At 35.7% G+C, this 16,743-nt stretch overlaps 2 protein-coding genes and 1 gene segment (V, D, J or C); 2 read left to right on the top strand and 1 right to left on the bottom strand.

Annotated features, from left to right (window-relative positions):
* The first annotated feature begins 307 nt into the window (after positions 1-307).
* Positions 308-1,561, top strand: zgc:153659 (uncharacterized protein LOC751695 homolog). The gene is made up of 3 exons (XM_052595804.1): positions 308-316; positions 406-457; positions 1,245-1,561. The coding sequence occupies exons 1-3, from the start codon at positions 308-310 to the stop codon at positions 1,559-1,561; spliced, it is 378 nt and encodes a 125-aa protein (XP_052451764.1).
* LOC128013561 (immunoglobulin kappa variable 1-8-like) lies at positions 1,178-2,686 on the bottom strand. The segment is given in 2 exon segments: positions 1,178-2,430; positions 2,520-2,686. Coding segments are annotated over 2 exon segments (381 nt in total).
* Positions 2,687-5,619: 2,933 nt separating this feature from the next.
* Positions 5,620-15,283, top strand: LOC128012948 (uncharacterized). Of its 2 annotated transcripts, XM_052595556.1 has the most exons (11): positions 5,620-5,836; positions 7,333-8,169; positions 8,200-8,430; positions 11,159-11,449; positions 11,538-11,807; positions 12,557-12,970; positions 13,699-13,956; positions 14,076-14,342; positions 14,498-14,595; positions 14,860-14,927; positions 15,015-15,283. In XM_052595556.1, the coding sequence occupies exons 1-11, from the start codon at positions 5,806-5,808 to the stop codon at positions 15,022-15,024; spliced, it is 2,775 nt and encodes a 924-aa protein (XP_052451516.1). In that variant the 5' UTR covers positions 5,620-5,805; the 3' UTR covers positions 15,025-15,283. The 2 variants fall into 2 exon arrangements, with proteins under 2 accessions (XP_052451516.1, XP_052451515.1); XM_052595555.1 differs by having other exon boundaries at positions 7,333-8,430; positions 15,015-15,282.
* Positions 15,284-16,743: the final 1,460 nt, after the last annotated feature.

Genomic DNA, 16,743 nt, shown 5'->3' with positions numbered 1-16,743 from the left:
ATTAAAAACTTTAATAAATTAATTACAACTTTAGTATATGATCCTGACTCTCTCCTGAGAGACTTTGAGAATATTTTTGACTGTAGTTTGATAGAAACATGATTAATGTTAATTCATTAATTTGATGTCAAATCCATGGATGTTGTGCAGGTTTTTACAGACATGAGGATCATCACACGTGTCTCTGTCAATCACTGAATCAACTGAGTTTGATTGTGAGTCACGTCACACTTGATATAAAAGTGAATTTCTTTCAATAATTGAGGTTGATGTTTTAGTAATAAGACAGATGAAGTAAATGCAGGTGATGTGTGCTGTGAGTGTGTGTTTGTTGGAGACTCAGTTGATGTGTGTTTGTTCAGTTAGTGAAGCGTTCAGGAGGTTTTTGTTCAGCTGCTCTATTAGTTTGTATCACTGTGGTGGACTTTCGGCAGCGGCACCAAACTGGATGTTGGCAGTAAGTCAATCATCATTTCATTATTAATACAACAACTGACTGACAAACACTTTGTTACGCTATAGAAAGGATTATTTATATATTTTAATTCTATTTTTAGTTGTCATTGAATGTTTGGCAGTCAACCTTGTTTTTATTGTCATGGCATATTTGTTTTCATCCTGTAAACTACAGTTATTTTTGTTATTTCTTAACTTGATTTTAGAGTTTTCAAAACTTCAGCTCTATTCCTCATTGCTAATTAAATAATAAATGGTTAAAAACGTGCACCGAAATAAAATTTACATTTGGTTGTCATTTTGGCACCACTCTGATTTTATGTGAACACTTAAGACATTATTAAACTTAAATTTTCAGATTAGTGTGTTGATTTTTAATTAAAGCCTGCAGATATTTTAAAAACCGGAAATTATGGTTGGTTAATTGTGTTTTTGTTCATATTTAAAAGGTTAATATTTTTTATAGTAGACACGCCAGACAAAGTTATATTTTCTATATTTTAAAACTATTTTTTTACCCAATTTTGAATCAAGACTGTAATGAAATTCTGGAGTTATTAAGTTTTTTCACATCTGATCTTTGAGGGATTTAATCAAAGTGACTAAAACTGAAGTCAATAATAAAAATTATGAATTTCACCAAACTTTCATTGCTTTGTTGATCACAGTAAAAATTCATTCCAGTGACTTGCAGTTAAATGTTGTTAAAATTTTACAATGATAGAAAAGCTATTGAAAGCAGAGAAAAGCTTTGTTTTTGACTGAGGTGAGTGTTGTGTGTTTGTCAGGCGTCACTCGTCCTAAAGTGAGCGTCCTGCCGCCCTCCAGTGCAGAGATCTCCTCAAAGAAGACAGCGACACTGGTGTGTGTGGCCAGCAAGGGCTTCCCGTCAGACTGGAGCCTGAGCTGGAAGGTGGACGGGAGCAGCAGGTCTCAGGAGAGCAGCGCTGGGCTCCTGGAGAAGGACGGTCTGTACAGCTGGAGCAGCAGCCTGACTCTCTCTGAGCAGGAGTGGATGGAGAGCGTCTCAGTGAGCTGTGAGGCCACACGGAGCGGTCAGCCTGCGCTCACTGGACACGTGACGAGACAGCAGTGTTCAGAGTAGATCTGCTGCTCTTCTCACTCATGTCTCACATGGAGACTAACAGCACATGAGCGACTCCTTCATTCTCCACATCCAGCTTCAGTCGCTCGCATCTGCATCTGCTCTGCTTTGTGTGCTTCATACAAGAACATATGTGTCTGCTTTATCATTCAGTTATGATTCTATTTTCAGTCAATAAATAAAATACAACTGAAACTTTGAGTTAATTTGAGTCCTTATTGTTTTGAGTCATTCATTGGTTCAGGGTTTTTGCTCAGATAAACTTCACTCAGTGGAGCGTGAAAACACCTGCAGATTCATGATGAAACAAGAACATGCTGTCAGATTATGAACCTCAAAGAAATAGTGTTAGATCATATTAATAAGATAAAAAGTATTAGATTTACATATTTAGCTAATGGGAAACCCAGTGAAAGCTTTGTTTCAATTAATATTCTTTAAATCTTCTCTGTAGAGTGTGTGATAGTGTTTGATCAGCTGCAGCATCAGTTCAGTCACTGTGACTCTGACTGACACAGGTTTTTGTACCAGCCTTTATCACTGTGTGAACACATAACCACCACTGCTGTGATAACTCTGACAGTAATAATGTCCAGCATCTTCAGTCTGGACTCCACTGATGGTCAGAGTGAAATCACTGTTAGATCCACTGCCACTGAATCTAGATGGAGTTCCTGACTGGAGGCTGCTTGTATAATAAATCAGGAGTTTAGGAGCTTCTCCAGGTTTCTGTAAGTACCAGCTGAAAAAGAATGTTCCAGAATAACTGTACACATTTGTGCTGGTTCTACAGCTGATCTTCACTGTTTCTCCTGGTTGAGCTGCTGTCGTTGAGGGACTCTGAGTGACGCTGATCTGTCCTCTACACTCTGAAACACACAACAAGAAGAAAATCAACTCAAAACTTTGACAATATACTTGAAGAAATGAATTGATATCAAACTTGTGCTCCACAAACCTTGAGCAAACGCTGTGAGAGTCCAGATGAAGATGATGATGAAGGTCATGTTGATGAAGATTGTTGTGTGTGTCAGTGATGAAGTGTTAAACTCACAGCACTATAAACACTCTCAGAGCACTGAAGCATCTGATCAATATGCAAACACACTCACATCATTTACCTGGAGATGGCAGATTCACCATTTTGGTCATTTTTTTATGAAGCAACGGTTTTGCTAATAATAGATACTTATAATGTTTTGTGTTATTTTGAGCAAAACTCAAAAACAATGAGTAGTTTTAATAAGACTTATACTCTTGAAAACAGTTATGATGGATTGTAATAGTTGAGAACAGCTGTGTTTAGCAATAAATGTGAACTGAAGCTCTTGGGGTTTGAACATGGTCTCTGGAGACGGAGCTGCTCTATTCTGAGACCATCAGAATCACTAAAGCTGTCAATGCAAATCTGATTTCAGCTCAAACTCACAGTTTCACTGCATCCAAAGTGATTTAAATACTCTGCATATTGATAGCGGCTTTCTGATGTGTGAAAATTATATTTAATATCAGAAAGCTTGCAGGAACAGGCAGTTAAGGCCAAAAATTCAGCAGGAGCCGGAGCGGCTTTTATACAACAACGCACTCAATGAATGACGACTATAGAAACCAAAAGCTAAATCCCGGACATTTTTGCCCATTTAGAAATCCCTGCTGGGTGCATTTTTTTAGGTCCAAAAAAAGGACATGTCCGGAGAAATAAGAACACACTGTATGATCACTCTACTTAAAGTGATTTCAAGTGGTTCCTTAAAGTTGTAAGAATTAAATAAAGTAGGGTAGAGTGGAGGAAACGCTATAAAAAGCTATAGTGATTCTGTTCTGATCATCAAATCCTTTACTTTCTTATCAAATATATTCTAACTAGTTGGATTTGGAGTATATTTGGACTTTATATAAAAAATAATAATAATAATAAATAAAAATTAAATTAGCATCAGGTAGCTAGTTAGCCTGCCAGTTACCATCAGCTAACAACATTTTTCAAACAGGCTTTAATAATTTTGTAATTCACAATTACTGATTACAGAACGGTTAGTTCCGGTCCTTGATTCTGATTGGTTGAGCCAAGTTCAAAGCTGCTGTAAATTCCAATACAAACATAAACTTTTGTTTACATCTGTGTGTTGCTCGGTAACCACGTTATTGGAACCACAACTGTTTCTGAGGAACTACATTCATTGTTTGGTGGAAGAATACTGTTTTTATTTATATCATTACACTTTATTTGCTCTGTTTTATTCTGTGAAACATGACTAAGTATATGGAATAACTGTATTATGAAAGCAATAAGCCCAATAAAGCTGTGGTTTACAGTTAATTTATAACAGCTAAGGGGGTTTCAGGCACGATAAATTCACTGTAAACCATGGCATCATGTGGCTTATTGCTTTATTATTAATATTATTATTATTTTTTTTTTATTTTTTTAAGCAAAATGGCTTGTACTCTGATTTTGCAGTAAATGTATAAAGAAATTGCTTTGTCAGACTGGGGGCATTTTTAAGCAGCTGTGGTGCAAAATGTCCCCTTGGAACAAATTAAACTACTAACATGAAAACTCTGGCACCTTTTCATACTTTGTTTAAAATTTATGTCACTGTCACTAAAACTATGATAACTTTTCAAAGAAAAAAAAAAAAGCATAATTAGACCAGCATGACTTGTCTTTTGTTTTGCAAATAAGGCACTGTTTTAAAATGTATGAAATTGCATGCTCTGGTGACATCTGCTGTTTGAAATGTAGTAAATGCAACAAAAATATATATTAATATATATATATTAGTGATGCCATATAATACATGTGGTTAAAAAAAAAAAAAAAAAATCATGTGATACTGTTAAAGATAAAGTGCCTCTATAACTGACTCCCAAATTAAATCAACTAAAAGAAGCAGTTAAAGAAGACATTAAATCTCTCAAGATCTCAGCAGTGGATGATTAAACAACTCCACAGACAGCACTACCAGCTTCAGATTGATCACTGATCACTCAATTTATCATGTAATCATTGCATTAACTCAGATATCTTGACTATACATCTGATTTCTATGCAACATATTATAAATGAGGCCCAGATCTTATCTTAAAGGATGCTGGATGCAAATTAGATGCACTAAAATTTGCTCCATGAAACCACATGTGACATGATGATATGATAAAAGTTTATCTTTGTGTTACTGTTAATAGATTACACGGAAACAACACCATAAAAAAAAGGACAAAAGTCAACTCTCAATAATACTACAGCACTTTTTTTTTTGCAAGAGTTTTAAACTAAGTATTGAGAAATATTTAGACACAACACTCAACGATGTTGACACTTAAACACAATATTCAGATAAACAGATCAGCTCTGAACATCATAAAACTACTAAAACTCACAACAAAAATAAAAACATTTAAAAATTGTACAGTTCAGCTGATGCCACAATGCATGCTGGGAGTTATGTTCCATGCTGGGACCCAGCATGCATTGCAGCATGAAGGTTTTTGTTGATAGTCACCATTCTTGAGATTCATATGCACATTGTTTATGTCTGTCTAAAGGATGCATTAGTCTTATTGTGTGCTTGCTTTTAAACCTTCTCTTAGTAGCCGGTTGCTGAATTGAACTAACTAGCAGAGCTCTAATAATGCAAAATATAAATGTATTAAAAGTGCACAACACAAATAAGCATTGATGAGACTGAAGATGAGAGCATCATTCATGATTATGTGACTATAAAGAGTTAACATAAATCACCAGCTGTCTCAGTCATCTGATCAAATTTCATCTTGACTTTTGCTGCTGCAAATTTCTTTATAAACACACTGTTATAGCATCCAAGAAACACAAAGAAAAAGTCAAGAGCCCAACTTAAAGCACTGATCAAATGAGAAAAAAAATACAGCTAAATCTAAACGAATTCTCAATTAGGCGTACTGTTTAATAAAACATTATAAAACATTTTCAAATGTTTCCACTGAGTCCAGTTATTTGCAAATGCAAGTTCCGGGAAATTTTGAGTGTTCCTATGCAAAGTGGCTCTGTGAATAGGATATTGTTAGAGATCAGACTGTAGAGCTCAGGGTCAGATCAGGACCATCGGTGGACAGGAGACTATCGCGAGCAGAGTGAGTATTTACCTTCACTTGATTTATCTGAAGAGTCCAGTTCGTCTGTTCATTAATGATGTTTTCATTCCTCCACAACCTCCTGACCTGAGACTGACAACCAGCGAATCAACGAAAACAGACGTGAGATGAATACACTGTGGCTGCCTCTTCTTCTGAGTAAGTTTGTAAACGGACAAAGGTTTATGTGCTTCATATGTTTGTGGAAACCATATTATACTACCATTCAAAATTTGGGGTGAGTAAGACTTTTTTTTTTTCAAAAGAACAAAATGAATTAAGACTTATATTCAGCAGGGATGGATTCAACTGATCAATAAGTGCTGTTCTTTTAAACTAGCTTTTCATCAGAGAACCCTGAAAGAGATAGTATCAAGGTTTCCACAAAAAAAAAAAAAAAGAAAAAAAAAAAAAAATATATATATATATATATGTGTGCAGCACAACTGTTTTCAACATTTATAATAATCAGAAATGTTTGAGGGATATAAAATACTAATAGGATGCCTTTTCATGTTTATTAAAATGTTTATAATGTTTCAAGTAAACATATTTATTTACAGTCCTGAGTGGACAACGGTGTAACTGTTCCTCTTTTATTACACTCCCATATCATTTCCTGGCTCACCTGAGCAAAAAAAATATGCGATATGACATATATTTGCATTTTATTTATTGTTTTTACAGTAAGATCCATAAATTATGAACCATTAACAGTCTGTAACCCAAAATGTGCTTTGATGCAACCTTATAATGCCAGTGCACTAAGACAACAAACACTTTTATTGAAAATATCTCTAGATATTTTAACATAATTTAACCCTCTGGTGCTCCTCTGTCACTTTTAACCAAAATATCTATTTTTATAATAATAATTATAAATGTTTTGATTTTATAAATGTTTTGTTAATGGAATGGTATTCCAGTTTGTGACACTTGCTATTTGAGCACACACACACACACACACACACACACACGCACACACACACACACGATTCAAAAAGGATAAACAGTCCTTGATTTAAACATTGAGTTAAGCAAGAGTAACCATTCAAGTCAAAATTCATTCAAAATTCCAAATAGTTTATAATTTTTTTTTCATCATATTCACAAAACATTCAAATCCAATGATCAAAACATTAAAACATAAACAGTAGATTAAGTCCATCAACACGTTAGCTTACTAGTTGTACAAGATCTTCTGCATCGCTTGTTTTTGGATCAGAGTTATTGTACAATATCTGTACTATTAACAGCGCCCCCTACTGTATAACAGTGTAACCTCAGAAAGCCAGTAAAACTTGTTTGGTCACTTTTAAAGCTAAGCTAGGCAGCTTCTTTGCCACCTAGTGAACTAAATAATTATAAAATGCCACATTTGCATGTTGAGATTCTCAGACTTAAACATTAAGAATACTTGTAATACTAATGGGAGAAATTAAGCTTTTTAAAGCTAAAAATCAAGTCTTCATTATGACCAATCATAATGCTGAATCCTCTGTGGGCCCCAAATCAGCCCTGGCCAAAATGCACATGTATACCCTGCATAGGCTATGAGTGTGACCCCTAAATGAGGATCACCAGAACGTTAAAGAAGTATTATTTTTGAGATGTATGCAAACATTACAACTTGTTATTCAAATGATCACATTTAGGCTCCGTCATATTGGCAGAGGAGCAGTATTTTCCTCAGTTACCCAATGTCACATGGGCCGAGGCCAGACACTACTGTCAGGCCTGTTTCATGGAACTGACGACCATCACCTGCAGTAACGTCCGTCTCATTGTGAAGAACCTCTCTTTGAGCTACTGGGTTGGACTCCGCAGGAGTTACAATGGCTCCATCCCATGGTCCGAATGGTCCAATGGGGAGCCTGTTACATTTCAGAATTGGTACCCTGGTCATCCAGTTCCAAAAAAAGAAAAGGAAATGATTTCTATATGTCCCTCAACTACAGAAAGTCCACTGAGCACCATAATAACTACCACAACAGATACCCAAATGACCTCACTAGAAACCTCCACGGTAACTTCTGCTCCGGGAACTTCTGCTCCGGGAACTTCTGCTCCGGGAACTTCTGCTCCGGGAACTTCTACTCCGGGAACTTCTACTCCGGGAACTTCTACTCCTGTAACTTCTACTCCTGTAACTTCTACTCCGGTAACTTCTGCTCCGGTAACTTCTACTCCGATAACCTCTGCTCCAGAAACCTCTGCTCCGGAAACATCTGCTCCAATAACCTCTCCAAAGATTTCCACAATGTTTCAAACTGAGGAAGATAACGATACATGTCCTATTCTGATTGACATGCTTGAATGCTTAAATAAGACATGTGATGTACTTGAAAGTATCTTGACTGGGTGTGAAAGAACAACTACTGTCACCCCTAAGACCACAACATACAGCACCATCGCTGAGATCACAACATTTAGCACCACCTTTAATGCCACAACAACCAAGGGCGCAACAACCGCAGGCAGCACAACTGAAGGTGGCACAACCGCAGGCAGCACAACTGAAGGTGGCACAACCGCAGGCAGCACAACTGAAAGTGAAACAACTGAAGGTAGCACAACTGAAGACGGTACAACCGAAGGTAGCACAACCGAGAGAACCACCACAAGCAACTGCATCTTTAAACCCAAGCCAGATCCTGAACAGTACATCGAAGATGCTTGTGTGGTCCTGCTCAGATTTGGCATGTGGAAGGAAATACACTGCAATGAAAGTCTACCCTACATCTGTTATGATGGTAAGGACTTTGTTTTAAAGCATAGCGTTGTATTGTTCGATTCATATTGTTGGAACTCTGACAAGCTTAAAAATAAAGTTTCTAAAAGGAGGTAGGGCTGCCTTTGACTAAAGATTTTTGTGGTCGACTAGTAGTCATTCATCTTAAGCGTTAGTCGACTAATTGCACGTTTATTAACAAGCCATTAAAATAATAATAATGAGACTTTAATTGCCTACACAGCCTTATAAGCGTTCAAGCACGTGGTTAAAGCTTGTTACAGCACACCGGCAGAAGTAATGATTGTGAAAGTGTGAGGGGAAAACAGTAAGGAGGCTGCATTAACATTTTAATAATTTATGATATTGCAAATTCATTCCCTGACAGCAGGTGGCGCTTATGGAACAGCAGCATTCTAGCATTTTCTCAAAGAGTTTTCTAGCATTTTCTCAGCGCTGCACTTATAAACACTACTTCAATATGTATTAAACATCGTGATATGACTATTGCATTAAGCCATAACAGAATATCAGTGTGTATTTCTATATATTGGGCAGCCCTGATTAAGATACTATTCATTCATTCATTCATGAGAGTGGAGTAACATACCTTAAAGGAACACTCCAACTTTTTGGGACTTTAGCTTATTCACAGTATCCCCCAGAGTTAGATAAGTCCATACATACCTTTTTCATTTCTTACTGTTCTGTAAGTGTTATTTGACGCACCCACCATTAGCCTAGCTTAGCAAAAAGACTGGATGTAAATGGATAATGGTAGCATAGTAATCCCAATAAGTGACAAAATAATGCAAACATTTTCCTATTTACATGTTGTGATCTGTATAGTCACAGCGTGTACAAATAACAAGGCTAAAGGAGACAGAGACCATTTTGTAATCGTACAAATACTTGGAACTATATTCTCACTAGGCGTAGGAGCACAGCTATCGTCACTTGGGTGGAGTGGCTACTTGGGCGGAGTGATTAGCGCAGCACCCGAGACGCACCATGGTGAGGAACAGAGAGTTCGCTCAGAGTTGGAGTAATAGAGTCAGCAATTACTAGATAGTAAATTTACAGTGTACAATCATGGGTGTTGGCTGTATTGTAAAGAGCTGCGACAATACACAGGGGAGACCAGGTAATACTATGACGTTTCATAGAATTCCAACCAAAAACGTTGACCTGATGAATCAATGGCTACTTTTTCTGGGTATAGTTCCAAACACACCTGTAAACACCATCTTGAAGTATTTCGTTTGCTCTGAACATTTTACTGTAGACGACTATTTCGGAAAAATGCAAGTTGCTACACGGACCATGAAACGTGTGCTAAAGGATACAGCCATCCCATCGATAATAAAGACAGGACAAATTGGATCACCTGTTGCTACGGTAAGGGTTCCGTTATGTTTTGAGATGACTAACATTAGCCATACTGCAACAGTGCCATGCTAATGTAATATAACTTTAGTAGTGACACTATTACGTGAATAGGGGCTCCGTGTATCCCCTTTATTGTTAATATTGTGTTGTCATGAACACACTGCTCTTGATCATTATAACAAAATCACTTACTTGGTGGACAGCTGACCATTAGCTTCACTCGGCATGGGGCGTTTCTTCCAGTTGATCTTGTCACAATGGGGGGGAAAAAACGACAACTGCCGGGTTTATTAGGGCAGAGAAATCTTCCGTGGTAGTGACGCAAATATTTTGATTGTCATAAAGCCTTGACATTGATGGCAATACCCGGTCCCATTCATTACAACAAAGGCACTAGGTTTCTGTCGGCATAGGTTGGCATGTTCCACATTTACACCACCAGTCTGTGTTCGTTCTGATTCTCCCTTCGACATCAATCTGTTCGGCATCTTGTCTTACAGCTTCCAAAGTTTGTAACTCCTCGTCTGTGTATTCTGGCTCAAAACTATATGGTTCTGGATCTTGGTTTGATACACACTAAAATTCCTCTGAGTCTGACAATTCCTCAATGTCAGCCATGATCACGAGTCACGTCTAGCTAGCTAGTCACTTGTTTTGTTTACGGAACCATCAACAGCGCGTTTCGTGTGCTGCGCTAATCACTCCGCCCAAGTAATGTTAGCTGTGCCCCTACGCCTAGTGAGAATATAGTTCCCAGTATTTATACGATTAAAAATGGTCTCTGTCTCATATAGCCTTGTTATTTGTACACGCTGTGACTATACAGATCACAACATGTAAATAGGAAAATGTTTGCATTATTTTGTCACTTATTGGGATTACTATGCTACCATTATCCATTTACATCCAGTCTTTGTGCTAAGCTAGGCTAGCGGTGGGTGCATCAAACAACACTTAGAGAACGCACAGAAATGAAAAAGGTATGTATGGACTTATCTAACTCTGGGGGATACTGTGAATAAGCTAAAGTCCTAAAAAGTCGGAGTGTTCCTTTAAGTGGTTCCTCTATGATTACAAGCCAATTAACCACCTTTAGTGCCATTTTATTCATTTTTTACTAGTAACTTTACTTTACTAGTCAATTAATTGTAACTGTTTACGAAAGGTTCTTTAGGGAACCCAGAATGGTTTTTTATGGAATTTTTTTTTTAAAGACTTTAAGATTTTAACTTAAAGTTCCAACTGTTGACTAAAGGGATCTTTGGGAAACCCAAAATCAAACCTCCTGTTTTAAGCTTTCCTAGAGTGTAATCAACTTGTAAGTTTCTGTTGATGTACACTATGTTTCTATCTGTCCATAGAGCGTTTTTTTGGCCAGATATATTATTCCGATGTGAGTACCAGTTCAGTCAACGTGAGCTGGTCTGAGGGACCCGGTGCTGAGAACATCAGTCACTACAGAGTGGAGATCACTGAAGTCAATAACTGGACATATGACCACACATATAACGAGACATATAACGATACATTTAACCAGACTGACCTGTTTCAAACCATATCGAATCTGACTGCAGGAACTCTGTACAGAGTTCAGGTGTTTCCTGTGAAATGTGGCAGGGATCTCAATCCACAGAATATCTCCTTCTACACCCGTGAGTAGACTCGGACTTGTTTTCATTATGCGCAACATGGTTTCAACACGAATTATGAGCAAAATGACCCATGCCGTCCCTTTTTTAGAGCCCTCTGATGTGCAAAATCTGACAATAGTCAGTATGACAAAAGTTAGCGCCAACCTCATGTGGAGGAAACCAGAAGGGAAGCGTGACTTCTACTCAGTACATGTCGAATGCAAGTCAAATGAATCTATTCTTCACCTAGACGAAAAGTGTCTAGGTGAAGTGTGCACTATCAATAATCTTGTTCCAGGTTATGAGTATGAGTTCACAGTTAAAGCTGTTGTGAATGCGACTTTTGGAGGAGTACCAAGCAGCGCTTCTGATTACACCAGTAAGTGCAGAAAGTTTCATGCTTGACTGTTTTCCTCCATCCAAACGGTATGTTTCCATCCAAAGCTAAAAATTTAACATCAAACATTTCCAAATAAAGCATCGCTATAAAGCTTTTATTTTATTTTATTTTTTTTGATCATGTTAATACTACTTTAATTTTTGTTATTTTGTTATGCTTTGCCACTTTTTTTATTTATTTTTTGCTATTTAGGTTTAATTTATTTATTGGGCGCTTTATTCACACAATTTTTATCACATAAACAGAGAAAAATATATTTTTTCAAATAAAGCACCTTTTTTACCATTTTACCATTTTTTTAGAAATTTAACTTATGCACAAAATTTTAATATGGCATAAAACTGTTCATAAAATATGTTCAAGACAATTCAAGCATTTATTATAGCTGTATTAGTATTTGGAATAAGCTTTTATTTTTATATTATACATTTTTATGTCATTTAGAATTAAATTTTTAGTTATTGTCATTCTATTAGGGTTTTTTATTGCTTTAATTTATTTTATTTCAGTTTCAGGTAGTTTTAGTTTTTATTTATTTCCAGTTAATAATTTTAGCATTTTAGCATATCTAAAACTTAAAGTAATATTTCTATTTTATTTTGTTTCAGTTTTTTTCTCCATTTAATAGCTTGAGTTTATTCCAGTCCAGTAATCCAGTCTTCTGTTGTGCATCGAGGGATTTATTCATTAAATGTGTTTTCATTGTAACTTATGCAAATCTTTTTCAGAACCTTCGATTGTCAAAAACCTAAAACCAACAGTTAAAAAAGAGAGCACATTCATAATCGCATCTTGGGAGCCGCCTGTTGGAGGACATTCAGGATACCACTACTGTCTTGAAGAAGTTGATAACAGCCACGAGTGTAAAGACTGCAGCAGTATGACAAGCAGCAGCTTTACAACAAATGACAAATTTACAAACGCCGACATCACCACAAGCAGTAGCAGTACGACCAACCTCATCATGACCACAAGGAGCAGCAGTACGACAAACAACAAAATTACAGTCTGTAATAATACAATAGACAACAACATCTCAGAGGTTGTTAACTCAAGTGGCAGCAAGTTTTGTCTGTGTGTGCAAGCACTTACAAAGAATGACACCATAGCAGGAGAAATGACTGTAATCTCTGCATACACATGTGAGTGCTGTTCTCAGTTATTACATTACTTTCCTAAATAAAGGCATTTGTCATGCATATAAATTCTAACTGACCACTTTCATTACCAAGCTGTAAGCTTAGCACATTATAAAAAGTTGAATATAAGTTAACAGTAAAACAATTTATGGAAGATTGTTTTAGCCACAAAATAAAAAATAAAAAAGGTAAAAACAAGTTCACATTTAAGATTTTTTCCCCACATTTGCAAGCTTATGTCTGAGAATACTGACATTTGTTACTCTCAACTGCGTGCATATATCTCACAATTTATAACTCACTTTATAACTCATAGTTGTAGTTGTGCGTTTATATCAGAAATCTGACCATTTTAACATTGTTAGTTTATATCTCACTATTCAGACTTTTGCCTCAAACTTCTGAGAAAAAAAGTCTGAATTGTGAAAAAACTTTCATTGCAATAAAAAAAGTATGAATTGAGATCGAAAGAAAAAAGTCATTTTTTTATATATAATTTTTATTCTGTAGCATCTGAAGGAGTTTTTATGTGTGTTCTCCAACTGACTGCTTAGATTTTGATCAAGTCTGCGTTCAAGTTCATGTTCAAGTTGAGATGTTGTAGCATTTCCAAAATGATGACAAACTGCAAACTCTCTTCTCTTCTCTTCTCTTCTCTTCTCTTCTCTTCTCTTCTCTTCTCTTCTCTTCTCTTCTCTTCTCTTCTCTTCTCTTCTCTTCTCTTCATCCAGACCCCAAAACCCCTGTGAACCTTACTTTGAATCCTGACTCCCAAAGAATGGAAGCCAGCTGGACCTTAGAACAAGGGAAGTATGAAATTTTTGAAGTGAATATTAATACAACTGCATACAAGTATACCAAAGAATATAATACTACAGACTTTCATTACACTTTCACTGAGCTGAAGGCAGGAGTGTATTACACCGTTTCAGTTGTCACTCGTAATGGTGGCCTGACAAGTGTAGCTGCTATAATGGAAGGTCACACCAGTGAGTAATTATTATTTTGCATTCACTTTTTTTCCAAATAATTTGTCCACTGGCTTAAATCTCTGTCTTCATCACCTTTTCAAGTTCAGCTGTATAACATCTTGTTAATGAATTCACAGAGCCTGCTAAACCTACGTCTTTAAATGCCATCGCTCACAAAACTTCCGTAGACTTAAGCTGGAAAGCTCCAGATTTGTCAACGGGTGCCAAGATTAATTATATGGTGAAATGTCACAATTCTTTCCGGAAGGAATTAAATGAAACAATTACAACAGAGACAAAGCTCACTTTTGATCAATTAAGTCCAGGAACAAACTATACCTTTACTGTCCTTGTTGTGGTGGGAGATTCGAAGAGTGATGCAGAAACTGATTATGCAATGACAGGTGAAGACACTACATTTTGTTTCTTTATGAAGCAAATCTTTAGCTTTGTTATTTGCAACTATTGCATTTCATGATAATGCTGTTCTAAAATGTTAATAAAATGAGTATTTTGAGTATTTTTGCAGACAGATTTCTAAAATTGTCTTTATTTTCAGAGCCTCAGAAAAGGACACTGGTCCTCACAATGTTGTGTTCCTCTGAAAAGCCTCTTTACTGTGACGAACCAGAAACTAAGAGAGAACTTTTTACAAAGGTGAAGAAATGTTCAATGACTACATGAAGTTTGTTGCAATTATGGCAGAATGGATGCACATGAGAAATAAAGATGATTAAAATATACAATGCTAAATGTGGAAACAGTTACTGTATATGTAGATTAAAATTATTATGGAAACAATTACATTTGTACTGGCATACTGATTACAAAAACTTGATTTTAATTTGAGCAATATTTAAAAATAAATAAATAAAATATTTCTGTGAACAGCTGGAAAAGAAAAATGTTTTTGTCTTCCAGCTGAAAAGTGACTTTACTGAAAAATTTAAAGACATGGTCTACTGGAATCTTAGTTGGAAAACAATAAGGTTTGTAAAATCAGCTAGATCTCCCACCAGTTACATTTGTTAATATTTCTTACAAATTATAATTTACTTCTGACTCTCTTTTCACAGAAACAATTGATGTGGCCTATACTACAACTAACAGGAAACATACTTTATCACATACTTAAGTGTGAATTTCTGCAAAAATGACATTTAAAAAAAAAATATATATATATAATATTTTTTATAGGACTGTGAATTTAGACTCGTTTTTGGACCTGATTTGCCTTTGTTTATTTTTCTTGTTACAAATTGCATATTAACATATTTACTTTAAATAGAGTGGAGCTTTACCTTCAAAACTGTAACTTAAATACTTTTTTTTTTTTTTAAGATATTTGCTATAGTTTCAAGTGAATTCCAATTTAAATTTTAATAATGGATTACTGCAGATATCTTTGGTGTGTTTGGGATTGGTTTCATTATAAATAAATATATTACACATGGGTTTGTGTTTTTTTTTTTCACTACTTTATGCAAGTCCTCAGAATAATTACTAAATTTGTCACGTCTACAACCACAAGTCATCATAAGACATACTTCTCTCTTGTTTTCCAGTACAAATATATATAAATTCTTAGAAGCATATACAGCAGAACAAAAACAGCTCCACTTTGAAGTATTCCAGCTGATGTATCCTGTTGTCATGTACTGTAGCAAATTCATATTTGCTATAAGTTTAAACTGATTTTGACCTTTTCTGGGCATTTTTTACCTTTATAAAGCAGTTTTTTTTTTTTTTTTTTTTTTTTTTACATTTAATTTGTCAATAAGACATTTGGATTATTGCCAAGCAAATAGAGTCAGCATACACAAAATTAATTTTTGCATGCAAAGGAAACATAGAATTTCCATCTGAATGGCATATGGATGCTTCTACTCTGTTTAATGTGGCTCAGAGTACTTTAACCTGCAGTTACAATTTTTTTAAATAATGTTTTGACATTTTAAACTAAACTTAAGTGTTGACAATTGATGTTTGAAATTGATTTTAAAAAATAAACATTTTATTTTGCTTATGTCAAGCCTTCCAAACATACAGGTACCATTATTTTCCCATATTTGTTCTAATGGTACTTGAACTTTATAATTTAACATGTTAAATGAGGTCTGCCAAGTCTGAGGTGTAGTTCTTGGGTTGTCTGCCATTTCTCTGAGCGTAACACGGTCTGGTCTTGGGGTGAATTTCCTGGGATGTCCACTCTTGGGAGGATTGGTGTCTGTTTTGAGTGTCTTCCACTTGTGAATAAACTTCCTCACAGTAGAATGATGGACTTCAAATTGTTTGGAAATGGCCGTATTACTCTTCCCAGATTGATGGCAGCAACAATTCCTGATGTCTTACCTCCTTGGCATTGTGTTAACCAGCAAACTGCCAAAATTTTATACAACTTGTTGGTGTTTTTTCAGTGTATGCTTTAGACACGGGTCACGATGAGGTGTTCCCCATAGCGACTCCTAGAGGACGCAGTGTCTCGTTCCCTACTCTGGGAACCGTGGTTACATTTGTAACCTGAGACCTTATTTTAGAGCTTAACACTTTTTGTATCAAAATACATTTTTGGTTTTTAAGAAATTAGTTATTAAGTTATTCGCTTTTTTTGTGATTAAAGCATTATTTAAAGATTACAAAAAATATAATTGAGATCTTTCAAGTACAAATAACATAAGAAAATTCAAATCATGTTTTTTGAACATTATGAGAAAGTTCCATAATTATTACTTTAAGAATGTTTTTCCTAACATTTATATAACATTTATTATATAACATTATTGTAAAAGTTGTGAGAGTGTTCCC

This window comes from Carassius gibelio, chromosome B24 (assembly GCF_023724105.1).
Source record: "Carassius gibelio isolate Cgi1373 ecotype wild population from Czech Republic chromosome B24, carGib1.2-hapl.c, whole genome shotgun sequence".
NCBI lineage: Eukaryota > Metazoa > Chordata > Actinopteri > Cypriniformes > Cyprinidae > Carassius > Carassius gibelio.
Note: the sequence above shows the minus strand (reverse complement) of the source record. Positions and strands in the feature narration are given on the sequence as shown.